Here is a 14,096-nt window from a genome sequence, read left to right on the forward strand (position 1 = left end):
GAGCATCTGTACCAAATTGAAACAAATTTTGTTTTACTTAACCTGGGTTGAGAATGAACTAAAACTTTGAACTTCTATGGGCTTATTTTTGTCATTTAAGTCCTTTTAGAATGTACACGATACTTGATTTTTTAAACTCTGACAATATTTTTATTGATATGAACTTTTATCATTGAAAATTAAACCGATATTTGGCAAAATATCGTCAGATGAATAATGAAAGAACACTGAGGAAATCTATTTTTCTTTTTTTTAATAAAGCCAATAACAATTTTTACTAAACTTTTTGTCCCCCTTCCCTTCGGAATATTCCAACAAATCAAGGAGCCAAAAAAATAAATGCTATTGAGTATTTCTCTCGGTTTTCGCAAATCGATTTTTTTTGTTATTTCGATTTGGATTAAACTCATATATATCGATATCTTGTATTCCCAATGTCAAAAAAAGTAATTTTGCATCAATATTTTTCTCATAAAGGTCTCCAATAGAAAGTGGGTATGTAAATGTATTAAAATCTGTATTTTGAGAAGGAATTTTCTGATTAAAGTTGCAGGTTATGTGATTAGGATTTTTCAGAAACCATTTTTTTTTTTGAAAAATCCTAATCTTAATAAACACGGAAAAATCCTTTTTTTATTTAAGTTCACAGCAAAAGACAAAACAATGTTGAATTCACCAATTCCTGAAGCACTACAATTTTTTTTCACACAAAATCTGTCACCATTATATTCTGAATATTACCACATTTTTTTCTGTGTTTTGATTACTAAAAGTTCCAAAATACGTTGTTCTTAAATTTCGACATCTTTTGGGTCATAGTGCGTGCTGGTGCCAAAGCGGATTAAGGAGAATGATTTTTTTGAAAAAAATCGTGTTAATATCAGAAGTCATTTGTTAAAGCAAAATCTGATTAGCAATCGAAAAGTACCTAACTTTTTTTTTCAGTAAACTATAACGTTCTCAAGTTATAGCCTCTTTTGGTTTATACTTTCGATATCTTTTCGTTTTTTATGCATTTTAAAAAATATTTCTTGAAAGAAAAATCCAACAATTTTCAAGCAATATCACGGTAACGGGTCTAGCTCATTTCCCCGAAAATCATTTCCCCTAATTGGTCACATCCCCGAATACCACTTCCCCTAATCAGCCACATCCCCGAATGCCATTTCCCCGAATATCATTTCCCCTAATCGGCTATATCCCCGAATGCCATTTCCCCTAATCAGCCATTTCCCCGAATGCCATTTCCCCGAAGTGACACTTACGCCAATTGCCGTTTATTTAAATTTAAAATTACCCGAATTTGCATATCCCCTAATCATCATTTTCGCTAAAGCCTTTTTTAATGACTAACAGTTATTTTCTTTCTCAATTTTTCTCAGCTTTTTCGGGTATGTTGTTGATTAAATGTTGTAAATTGGGTAGTAAAGCCCTTTGTCAATTTTTATGAACAACGGTAAGAAACACGATTAATAACCATTTCTGATAACTTTTTTTTTAATTTTTATGCAAAAAAAGTTATTGACAAGACAACATTTTTTCGATGGATCAACTATGGCCCCCCTGGATCGAGTTGTCAAGTAGAAGCTTTTCTGCCAAGAAGGGCCGTGAAGTGAATTTTTAGAAATTGAATTAAAAATCCATTTTAAATCCTTTGCGGTCGTTCAAAGGGTCATTGTACTTAGTAAAGCTTATTTTTCTTGTGAACAATAATATCACAAATTTAAGCTTAATTTTAGGACCCAATAACTAGTTTTTTTGATGTTCAATTAACATTTGTATTCAACCGCATGATTAGATGCTGTTTTTGAGAAATTTGCAAGGATTTTTTTTTCGAATTTTGTTCAAGAACGCAAAAATTGAACAAATAGGTACATAAGGCTGGTACAAATTTTAATTGAAGTTTTTGTTGATTATACTTTTCGCCAAATCCCAAACCAGCAATGTGATTAAAATGATCAGTGTGAACGGAGTTCTACTGATACGGGGTACTACGAAAATCGCACGGTATGATTTTGAATCATAAAAAATAACAAAACTTCTATTACATTATTACTATCATGTCTATAAGAAAAAGGTATTTGTTTTGAGAATATATAAAAAAATTCATTGTATTTGAATGAATAGTACCAAACCATTCAACACCCTTTCCCCCCTAAAATGCTACGTCTGTTCTGAATGAAGCCAAAAAGAAAGTTGATCATTCAAGGCCAATACGAACCTTTCAAGTAATATTATATGTAGTTTGATGTGATAAAAATTGCCATCATTTTTTTTCTTATACAGTCGACTCTTTGGCTGTCGATCTTCTCGATATCAATAATTCTCCATCTATCGATGAATTCTTCAGTCCCTTCAATCTGCAAACTTCAATTATCTTCATTCCTCGATATTTTCCCTTGCTTGACGGATCTCTTCCTCGACTGTCCCTTGGATTCTGTTTGCTTTAAAAATCTCTTCCGGTTGTCAATAATTTCAGTTTTCATGGCTTGCATAAACATTTTTCTTGGCGAAACGAAGCTTTAAAGGGTGTTTGACATTAGTTTGTTTTTGTTTGATGGACGTTGCCATGATTCTCTTCCTCGACGGTCCCTTGGATATTGACATGCAGAGAGTCGACTGTAAAATGCTATTTCCCCGAACGCGGTCAAGCCGAAATGCCCGGTGCCCAGGAGCGCGCGCGCTCCGGGGCACCGGGCATTTCGGCTTGACCGCGTTCGGGGAAATGGCGTTCAGGGAAGTGACTATTCAGGGATATGACTAATCGGGTAAGTGGCATTCGGGATTGTGGCCCATTCGGGGATGTGGACGATTAGGGGAAATGGGAAATTCGGGTAAATGGAATTCGGGGAAATGACTATTAGGGGAAGTGTCTTTTCGGGGAAGTGGCATTCGGGGAAATGTCCCTTCGGTAATATGGGTTTCGGGGAAATGTCATAGATTCCACGGTAACTATTGGAATTAATTAAACCTTTTTGAAATCTTTCGAATCTTTCCAATAAAAATAATTTGAAAATTAAAAAATCAAGCATTACTTTAGAAAAGGTTAACAAAAAGATTTTTTTTCTGATATTATATTTTAGATCACTGATCGGAAAAATGACGTGAAACTTAAAGTTATTATTATTTTCTTAAATTCATTGATATTTTGCAAATTCATGAATTATTTGAAAATTTTACTTGAAATGCGAATTTCATCCTAAACTCAGGCTTCAAAGACGTTTTTTTTTATATTATTTTAAACTTATTAAAAAAAACAAAAATCCAAATAATACTAAGTTTTTCTGAAAAGCTCTAAGGCTGGTACAAATTTTATTAAAAAATTTTGTCCCCCCCCCCCTTCAATGTTGGCCCGACAAAATCATGGGGCAAAAAAAATGAAAGCCGAGGGACAAAAACTTTGAAAATATTTGCATCGGCCTAATCAGTACCAAAAACATTTCCCACTCACTCAAACCACCCTAATATTTACAATATCTTTTAATGTGATCAGCATGAACATTTTATGAAAAAAAAAATTATGTGAAAAGGGGTGTTTTTGGCAAAGGAATTGAAAATAAAAAAAAATTACAAAAAGATTCGATTTGCGAAAACGTAGACAATTAAGCAATGTTCTTGATAATTATGTTTTGCATTTTTATATACATTATATCAAATTTTTAATTTGAAAGGTGTGGTCTTTGTGAGACGAGGCATTTTTAAAAATGTATAAAGGACCTTTCGAATGATTGTAAAGATTTGAAGGTCGTGTACATGATTGGAGTTTTTACAGAATATTAATTTTTCCATGCTAAATACATATGAAAAAATATAATTTTGCTTTAATTATGTTTTTTTCTCACTTCATAAAACGACTCATAAGATAAATTCTCTCCGACCAAGTGTATATCCCCACTACTAACAATATGCAATCAGCGGAAAATTTCCTGTAAGCTGATAGCAACCGTCAATCGCGTGACAATCGCTAAACGATTATCACACCCTTGTTCCAAAGGCGCGCGTGCAACAAAGATCGATCGTGGCCGCAGTTTCCTTAACAAGCCGCAATAAGTGAGTCTCTAGTGTATACGTCAGACATTAAGCGATTAATCAACCTGAAAAGAAAACAAAGCCGCACCGAGAAATGAACAACAGGGATTTCCTTTTTGCGAAGAGTATTATTTCTAAAAAAAAAAAGAAAAAAGTAGAAAAAATCTACATTCTTGATGTAAATACCATGCCCAAACCTGGCGGTGGTGACAGATCGGTATGCACTGTGGGTACTTTACTCTGCTACTACCTAGTGTGTGTACTATGCATATTGGTTGCACCGGTTTGCTGTTCTCAGACACGGGCCATGATTTATGGTTTGTAGCCTCCCCGACCAGTCGGATTTTAAATTGACCGTTTTGTGGGGTTGATTTGTCCACCTTGTTGAAGTTTTACTACTGCTCATTTTTGTTTTAAGAAAATAAAATTATAAAAGAAATCTGATATTTCAGATGAACTGTTTCAAACTATCACTCAACTACGGTTTAAACACAAATACCGGCACAATTTGTAGACTCTATGGAAGCTTGGCCACCGAATAATGCCACACTGAATTGTGGGTGGCAACCATGATGTAACTCTAATCAGCTGTGAGTGGCTTGGTTTGACCTGAAAAGTTTAGCTATCTGAACGCAGCTTGGTCAGCGGGTTTGCGTGATTTGAGATAAGCTGTTTAGTTTTGTTCAAATTGTTTAGAATATTCGACTAGGAAAACAATTAAAATTTTGTGAAGATATCGATTTCATTCCAAATTCTTACAAATGCAAAAGTGGCATTCTAATGACTGATGGACTCGTTATTCATCGTCAGCACTGCCAACAATAAAACAAACGACGACGGGGCAACATAAACAATAATTTACTCGCGCAAATACCACACGCGCCCAGCTCTAATGAGGGAGAATTGCGTTAGAGGCTGGATTAGCGCTCGCTTCGTAACCGGCGGGCCACATTAAAATTAATCGATCGTATCGTGTATTGGCCCGACTCCGACGTTCTAGCTGTGATCGTTATTGCCGTTGTCACCTTGGGAGTACACTAAGGTGATCACTGCTGGAGAGGTAGATGTTAGAGGAATGTTCAGGAAAGGTTTTGATATTTTTACGATTTCTATCTTTTAGAACAAATTTTGGAGTCCGCTTCAAAAACTCCAATACCCACTGGCCGACAGCGAAATTATGAGAAAGTATAGTTTGTATTAGACTTGGGTTATGCTGATACATCTCAGTCCTGGATATTTGGTGGTGATAGCCTTTGCGCTGCTTCAAACGACCCATTTCAGTATGGCAGAGAAACTGGCGGCCCAATCCCGAGGTCATTGGACATTGTCTGGCCCCTCCTATACGTAGAGGTAGGCTTCAGAAGAATCCTGGTTATCTTTTTAGATAAACTTTTTAAATGTTTTTTTGTTTTTAATTTTAATTCAGATCAACTTTCCTACCTTTGCTACAAAACGATTCAGCTAAAAAAGCCTGTCGCAAAAAAGAATTATGGTACAATTCTGTGGTCACCTTCCAGCGCTGAACCAAAACCATAAACATTTCCACACGCGACTTACCGCAAAGTGGCGGCGTGGCTCTAAACTGATTGAAATGTTATATGTTTTTTTTGGTCTGCACTGCTGATGGTCCTCCAGTTACTACATGTACAGCGCCGACGTTGCTTCTGCTTGTTGCACGCGATTCGGTAAAGTATGTTGCAATTGGCAGAGTTAACAGCTCGTAAAATGACGACTAAACATTAGCAGCATGGACGGCAGTTTAAACATGGGCAGGCGCAGAGGAGGAATTAGGTTAGCTGATTGTGGGAAATTGATGAGAATTGGTTTGTGAAGCAGTTTGAGCTTTCAACTTTCGCTGATCTTTAGCTCGAAGCTCGAGTTCTAGCTCAAAATATGTTGTGTTTCGCCTTAACATACTTTGGTTCATCATGAACTGCATAACAATAGTCGAAACAAAATCTTCAAATTGATGTATGGTCAAAGATTCAATTCATCCCGAACAGTACCATATATCAGCAATAATCTCAATAGAGATTTTCAACACAATTGCATAGCCCCGGCAATCCAGCCCAACAATCAGTATGTGTGGCATTGCCGCGGTTTCGATTGGCCCCTATTACGACCCGGCTCTTACCCAGTGACTACCAACAGCGGCGGTGGTGATCTCACATAATTGAATGCAGTTTGCTCGTTCGTTTGATGGTGGTGGTGGTACGGTTCCCATGCTCCACTGCACTCTTCACCAATTGCTGACACCACGACGTAGCAGGGAAGGAGGGGTGGTTGGGGTCCTGCCCCGAGAGCTCTAGTTTTAAAACATAATAGCAACAGTCTTTGATGGTTTGTTATTAAATCCACTTCACAACAAACAAACGCACTCGGTTAGGCTGGTTCAAGATATTAATAAAAGTAGTTGAGGTATAGATAGTCTGGATGTCTATCAGCGGAAGGAGTGCATTCAAGGTCGTCTTAGAATTTTCTCGATATCCTCGCGACCCTACTATCGGTCGTAGTCGGCGCCGGTATTGATCAGCATTATTTTTTGTAATCACGATAACTCATGACGTCACAAACACACACATTTTTTTAATTGGTTGCTCTAAAACTTTTGAGAACATTGATGCACTCTTAAAAGTAACCAAACTAAGTTACAAAAACACGAAATTTTCAATGAAAATTTATGTTCAACATCAAAATGATCCATCTGAGTAGATTTTTGCAAATTATTTAACAGTAATCAAAGTTGAGCAAGTATGACATTGAATGTTATAAGTAAAGGAAAAATTTTGCATGATTTTAGCGTGTCATACTTTATGGATGAAGCCTAGTGAAAAAAGTGAAAAAAAAGAAATGTTTGATTTTTTCTGAACTCATTTTCATCGATTTTATTTCTTTGTGAGGCTGTATCTTAGAAAATAATCGTCCGATTTTCAACATTACCTAATTACAGAGAAGCCTCTTTTTACACGGTGGCGTTACGATTTTTATTTTGTCAATTTCTTTTAAACTATGCAATATTTTTACAAGATGCAAAAAGCATTTTGTAGATCTGAACAAAATCTACAATTTGCCAATTTGTTTCGTATTTTTTTTACTTCCAAATTCAAATTCGATTTCTGTGACTTGATTTTAATCAAATTTAAATGGTTGGCCACGTTTTGGCCACCATGTTGGATTTAAAAATTCTGAATTACTTTAAAGTAGTTTAGGGGTCATACATACTAAAGCTCAACAATCAAAAATAAGACAAAAAAAAAACTTTTCTCGTGATTCGATTATCCGAAGTTTCGATTATCCGAAGTGACATTTTTTCAAGGCCTTCGGATAATCGAGTCTGGACTGTAGTAAGTTTCAAAGTATAAATACTCAAAATTGTTCATAAAATACCGTATTTTTCGACACTGCACAAATTTTCATAATTTGCAATATTGGTATCAAACGAAGTAAAATTGTGTATGCTTTTTCACCATATTAATGGTTTTTTTTTGACAAATACTAAAATGTTCACAAAATACCGTATTTTCTTCGAAATTCAAAAATTATCTAAATTTGCAATATGGGTATCAAACGAAGTGAAGTTTTGTATGCTTTTTCACCTTATTAATTTTTTTTTCAATTACAAAATTTTTCACAAAATACCGTATATTTTCAAAAATACGCAAATTTTCAAAATGAGTATCAAATGAAGCAACATTTTGCATGCTTCAAACATACATTAATAACATACATTATACATATGCTACATATAATGTTTTGCTTTGTTTGATACCCATACATATTACAAATCATAGAAATTCGAGTATTTTCAAAAAGATATTTTGTGAACATTTTATTGATAAACAAAAAAATAAGGTGAAAATGCATTCGAAATTCCACTTCCTTTTCAAATTAAGAAAACTTGAGTATTTTCGAAAAATAGAGTACAGTACAGTTTGTATTTTGTGAAAAATTGATTGTTTCATCAAAATGCTCTAATAAACTGAAAATGAACATCAAATTTCGCTTCGTTTGATACCCATACCGCAAATCATGAAAATTAGAGTACTTTCGAAAAAATATGTTTTTTTGTGGAAATTTGAGTATTTTCAAAAAAACTCATAATGTGAAAATGCATAACAAATATTGCTTCGTTTGATACCCATATTGCAAATTATGAAAATTTTAGTATTTTTGAAAAAAAAAACAATATTTTGTGAAAATTATAGTATTGAGCAATGGCCGGACCGGAACCCGGAACCGGAAATGGATTTTATTTGTATTTTTTGATTTGGCTCAAACTTTGTGGGGGCCTTCCCTATGACCAAATAAGCTATTTTGTGTCATTGATTCACCCATATAAGTCTCCATACAATTTTGGCTGCTGTCCATACAAAAATGGTATGTAAATATTCAAACAGCTGTAACTTTTGAGTGAATTTTCTGATCAATTTGGTGTCTTCGGCAAAGTTGTAGGTATTGTTGAGGACTATTGAGAAAAAAAGGTACACGGAAAAAAAATTCAGATTTTTTAATCAACTTTTTTTCACAAAAAATCAATTTCCCAAAATATGTATATTTTGATTTTCGAGATTTTTTTATATGTTTCAGGGGACAAAAACCCGCAACTTTTGAGCCATAGAGAAACATGGTCAAAAAATCTGCCGCCGAGCTATGAATTTTTGAAAAAATATTGATTTTTGGAAAAAAAAAAACGAAATTTCATCCTGAAACAAATTTGACGTTATTTTTAATGCAAAATTGAATTCGCAATCGAAAAGTACTTTACAGATTTTTTGATAAAGAGCCCTGTTTTCTAGATATAGCCACCGAAAGTTTGATTTTAGCAAAATATTTGCAGTTTTTCGATTTTTAAAAATAGTGACCATGAGTGACCATTAGGGTGCCCAGAATATGGGACTTTTTTTCAAAACCTCGCTCCACAAGCTGAATATTGTTCCTTGACCTATTTTAGGACTCTGGGCCAAATATGAGCAAAATCGGTCATCATTTACCCATTGATACTCGGAGGTGAAGTTTGTATGGGAAAAATCGAAAAAATGTATGGAAAACTCAAGTTTCTTACGGTTTGGTCTGCACGGTGCGCTACTTCCATCCAAAAATTCTCAAAAGTGAGATTCTTATTGGAAATTTAATGCTCTACAACTTTGTAGAACATACCAAAGCTGTAAAACTCGATCCTAAAAAGTTATTAGCTATTTAAAAAAGTCATTTTTGTATGAAAAACATTTTTTTCACCAACTTTAGGCTCGGGTATCAATGGGTTAATCTCATCCAATTTCCAAATTACACAGATGCTTAAAATAACCCAAAAAACCGTTTTTCGCTTGTGGAGCAGGGGGTCATTTTTTCTGGGCACCCTAGTGACCATCCCTGAAAATATTTTTTTTTTTTTTGAAAAGTTAAGAAAATTTGCTGTAAAATTGTCTAAGAGACATTGAAGATTGGACCTCGGGTTGCTGAGATACAGCCGCTTTAAGAAAAAGAAACACGAAAATTGAAGTTTTTTAAGTCTCACCCAAACAACTCACCATTTTCTATTGTCGATATCTCAGCAACTAATGGTCCGATTTTCAATGTTAAAATATGAAACATTCGTGAGATTTGCGATCTCTTCGAAAAAAAATTTAAAAAAAAATTAAATCAAGACTAGTATTTTAAATGGGCGTAATATTCAATGTTTAGCCCTTTTAAATTGTTATTCTTGACTTATAAAATCACTCAAAATATTTTTTTTCGAAAAGATCGGAAAATTTTCTTCCATACCAGATTTCGCACCATCATGCTCTATAGTTGAAAAATGCCAAGCTTCCCATGCGCCAGTGCCAACGCACACCGCGGGTTTGGTTTTCTAGCTTCGGTACGTGCCTGAACCCATTTATGTATTGGTATCTTGGTACATCGTACCAGCGCACCACGACACTCTCGGCTCGCCCCATCGGTTTTGTGTCTGGCACTCACCCTTGGCATGAACCCAGCGTGCCGTGGTACGTGTCGTGGTATTGAACCCGTTTTGTACCGCCAGCGCGTACCACGACACGTACCTCGGCTCGTAACGAGTGAAGCACCTTGGCTCATAACCGGGTTCATGCCATGGGTGAGTGCCAGACACAAAACCGACGCGGCGAACCGAGAGTGTCGTGGTGCGCTGGTACGATGAACCAAAATACCCTCGGTTCGTGTGAGTCGGGTACGGGTGTAAACCGAACAAAGCAGGCGCAAAGCAAACCCGAGGTACAAGCGAACCGCGTGTACCGCACGGTGCAGGGAAGCTTGAAAAATGCCTTTTTAAATCTCGTTAAACATAAAAAAACGAATGTTAAAAAATAGGTTATTTGGGAATTCAATTTTTAGTCATAAAATGAATCAGAATGTTTTTTCCGTGAACCTAAACGTTTTAAACAAATTGTATTGGCTTCATTGAAATATTTCTACCAGTTTTTAAGGAATGGATTATTATCACAAACAAAAATACTTAGAAGAAGTAGACAGCAAAAAATTCGATGGTTAAATCGCATGCAAAAGCATGCACATCACCTTTGTGAAAAATACACCTAATGACTGGCGCCTTAGCCCGCTCGGCCATCAGACAGATGAAACATTTATACAGAGAAACCTCTTTTTACGCGGTGGCGTTACGCTTTTTGTTTTGGTTTAAGACCATACAATATTTTTGCAAACTTCAAAGAGCGTATTTTTGCATATTTTTGCAAACTTTAAAGAGCGTTTTGTAGATCTGAACAAAACCTACAAATTGCTTTTAAAACATTGCAAACATGTTGCGTCGTTCCAGAGAAATCGACAAATTACGCGTAAAAAGAGGTTTCACTGTAGTATAAACCCATATCTAGAGTTTTTTTTATTAGGTCCTATAAACATATGAAAGACAATGGTTTATTGGTCCTTTTCAAAAAAAACTCTGGATATATGACCTTGACATTTCGGTCTAATAGCTTTCCCATACAAATGGTTTGCATATTTCAGGGAGTAATATTACCTAAAATTTCATAAAATTGGTTTTGATATTTGGTCTAATGATGTTCTATTTAATTAAATTTACCTTAATTTTGTCTTCCTTTAACCGTTTAGCTATTTACAAGCTTTTTCTATTGACCTTTTGGAGATGAATGAAAATTAAGGCTATTGTAACCAATTGACGAATAGACTTAAAATTATGAACCAGTCTAACCTCTCACTCACATGAAACACACCCGTTTAATAAATTCATTAGCTGCGGAGTAAAGAGACTTGTGCCCGGCAATGAAATTATGTCATAGCCTATAAAGCCCCTTGGTCGGTTGGTTAGATGGTACGAGAGATTTTGAGCTCTTGAACACGTGTGTTAGCCGCCCTGTTGAATTTTGCTGGGTGGTCTCCTTTGAAGTGACAGCTGCAGAAGCTTCAGTGGACTTGACATGTTAAAGCGATTGTTTTTGCTGATGAATTAGAAATTGAAATTGGCAAAACGAAAGGTTGAGGTAGTTGTGGATTAGAATTTCATTAGGTAGATGCCAGTTGTTCAAATGTTTGGAGCCTTGCAATGCAGATCAAGTGCATTGTAGAACAACTATAAAATGATCTTGTTCTAGTTGTTGATCAGTTACTATTCCAGCAAGATGACTCGAGTTCAGACGTATCTTATCATTGTTATCGTTTCGGCGTTGGTAAGATTCAAATGCTTTTGTTTTTTAAGTTGTTTCAATGGAATCTCACTATCTCAAACTTCACAGATCTCAACCACTCTGGGATCGCCAATTTTCTGGCTTCTTCCGTGGAGCAGCTGGCTCAACCCGAGTACCACAAGCAGTACCAGTAGTGGCACTACGTCAACCAGCACCGCAACGGCACGAACTCCGTCGAACGTGTCCATAGCGATCGGAGACCGGACCAACACTACCGCCGGACTGGACGACATGGGAACCGTCATTGATGGGTTGACCATAAACGCTGGTCGCCGGAGAAGATCCGCCCAGCAACAGCCGGAAGTGGACTTCATTCTACCTAGTAACGAGTCCTACATCCAGATCGGGAATCACGTGATCAGACTTCCGTCACGGAACATTTCCAACATTACGATCAACGTGGTCGACGGAGTTCCGTACGTTGGAGCAGGTGGTGTTCCGGAGCCACCGCAGGGGGTGCCTCCAAATTTGTTCGACCACATCAAGAACTTTTTCGACGGGGTCTTCAACCGGACCAACTAAGGCATTTCCTCGTTCAGTGAAACCCTTCTAGTTTGACAACGTGGTTTAACAATCCAATCATCCGGTTTATGTTTGAAAGTGTTAGTAAAATGAGTCAAAAATATGATTTTTAAATTATAAAGTGTCAAACCACCGAGGTTTACCGGTTTTATTTTCACCCGAGTTCATTTTTGGCGTGGCGCGGGCTATTTTCGGACCAGCCAAACAAGATCGCCGGTCCCCAAAGGACATTAGACAAATTTTTGATGTGGTGTGTTCAGTTTGTATTTTTAAAGCCACAACAGATGCTTTCATCCGAGTGACAAACACACACACAGATATATCGCATTCAAATTCACTGTCACTGGGTTAATTTTAGAAGGCGCGAGTGATGCTGTGTTTTTCCTGCTCGCTGTGTTTTGGGATAGGGCGTTGAGTGAGAGTTTCCGTGGTGGTGGTGAAGTGCAAGTGTGTTTTTGATGGGGGTAATGTTCGATAGAACGCGATTCTTCCTGTTTGAGAGGAAAGTTTCGGTGGAATTAGACTGTGATTGGTATTGAACGATAGTTAAGTCATGGCAAACATGAGTGCTTTAACAGAAAAGTTTCATCATTTAGTTGAAAACAATGAAATAAAAATATTTTTTTAATTATAGGCTGCTAAACTATAGTTACAAGATGTTTTTAAGGAATTACATTCAGAATAAATCAGCAATACATGAACATATTTTTATTTTGTCCCAGGCAGGGTTGACAGGTGGCCATAAAAATCTGGGAATGCAAGATTTTTCAAGTGTCAGCCAGAATAAAGATTCATCCTTCTCTGTGTCAGATATTTACAGATTTTGCCAGATTTTAAAATGTATGCCCATTTGAACAACTTTTGATTAAAATGAACAAATTTTATTGAAAATAAGAAAAATACAATGTATTTTCTCCAAGAAAATGTTTTAAGGCAATAAAATCAGTTAAATCACCAACATTTTACAAATTGTTGAATTTTATCATTTCCTTTTCCCCTTCATCATTCAGATTTTTTTGATTTTCGTCTGCCAGATTTTTCAGATTTTTAATTGATACTTGGCCAGATTTTTAAAATTTTGACATAAAACATATTGTTATCATAATTATTATCAAAATAAGTTGATTTTATCACCGATTCCAGATGAAAGCTCATTGAAATAAACACTTAGGGGGAGAGGGGGTAATATGCACCCCCGGGGCAAAATGCACCCCCAGCATTTCTCGATATTAGGAAGAATTTTCCGGGGGAAAAATCATAGAAATTGGAAGGTTAACATTGTAAAACTATGCTGGAAAAGTTTGAGCATGGTTGGATAAAAACAGCCAAAGTTATTTGCAAAACTTAAAAATGTTGTGTTTTGATTTAATTTTTATTTAACTTCCAATATGATTTTTGGACAATATAAAAAGCATTTGTTGATATTGTAAGTGTTTGTTTATATTGTTTTTACCACAATCTTCATTATTCTATAGATAGATGAGTCCAAAAACATTAAAAATGTATTTTTAATTGAATTTTATGTAATAAGCGTGGTCGGGGCAAAATGCACCGCTGTGATGCTCCTTTGTAAAAACAGCGGTGTCATCTAGTGGTGACTAGTGAAAACTGCTTTTACCCGGTGCATTTTGCCCCATTTTTGTGGTGCATTTTGCCTCGTTGTTGTAGTGCATTTTGCCCCAAGGTTTTGGTGCATATTGCCCTGCATGATTGTTTGGAATGAATCAAAAATATTTTTAGAAATATGCATTTTTAAACAACTTTGAGGGCTTTTCAAGACTTTTTACACATGGGTGACAAAGAATAATAGTTGTTTTAGAACATCTAACAAAATTCTTCCACAGAATTGATGTTATGGTTGAGAAA

The 14,096-nt window shown here is 35.9% G+C and overlaps 2 protein-coding genes across 2 annotated transcripts in view; one reads left to right on the forward strand and one right to left on the reverse strand.

Annotated features, from left to right (window-relative positions):
* Positions 1 to 14,096, reverse strand: part of LOC120418165 (protein fem-1 homolog CG6966) — a 96,087-nt gene that overhangs the window by 32,684 nt on the left and 49,307 nt on the right. The window lies entirely within an intron of this gene.
* LOC120418166 (uncharacterized) lies at positions 11,545 to 12,366 on the forward strand. Its single transcript, XM_039580464.2, has 2 exons — positions 11,545 to 11,690; positions 11,757 to 12,366. Exons 1-2 carry the CDS (start codon positions 11,643 to 11,645, stop codon positions 12,228 to 12,230), a joined length of 522 nt encoding a protein of 173 aa, XP_039436398.1. The 5' UTR covers positions 11,545 to 11,642; the 3' UTR covers positions 12,231 to 12,366.

This window comes from Culex pipiens, chromosome 3 (genome assembly GCF_016801865.2).
Source record: "Culex pipiens pallens isolate TS chromosome 3, TS_CPP_V2, whole genome shotgun sequence".
Classification (NCBI taxonomy): Eukaryota; Metazoa; Arthropoda; class Insecta; order Diptera; family Culicidae; genus Culex; species Culex pipiens.

Coding starts and splice junctions, on each gene's coding strand:
- LOC120418166 (XM_039580464.2), top strand. CDS start 11,643: ATGACTCGAGTTCAGACGTATCTTATCATTGTTATCGTTTCGGCGTTG. Junction 11,691..11,756: donor TTGTTATCGTTTCGGCGTTG/GTAAGATTCAAA, acceptor CAAACTTCACAG/ATCTCAACCACTCTGGGATC.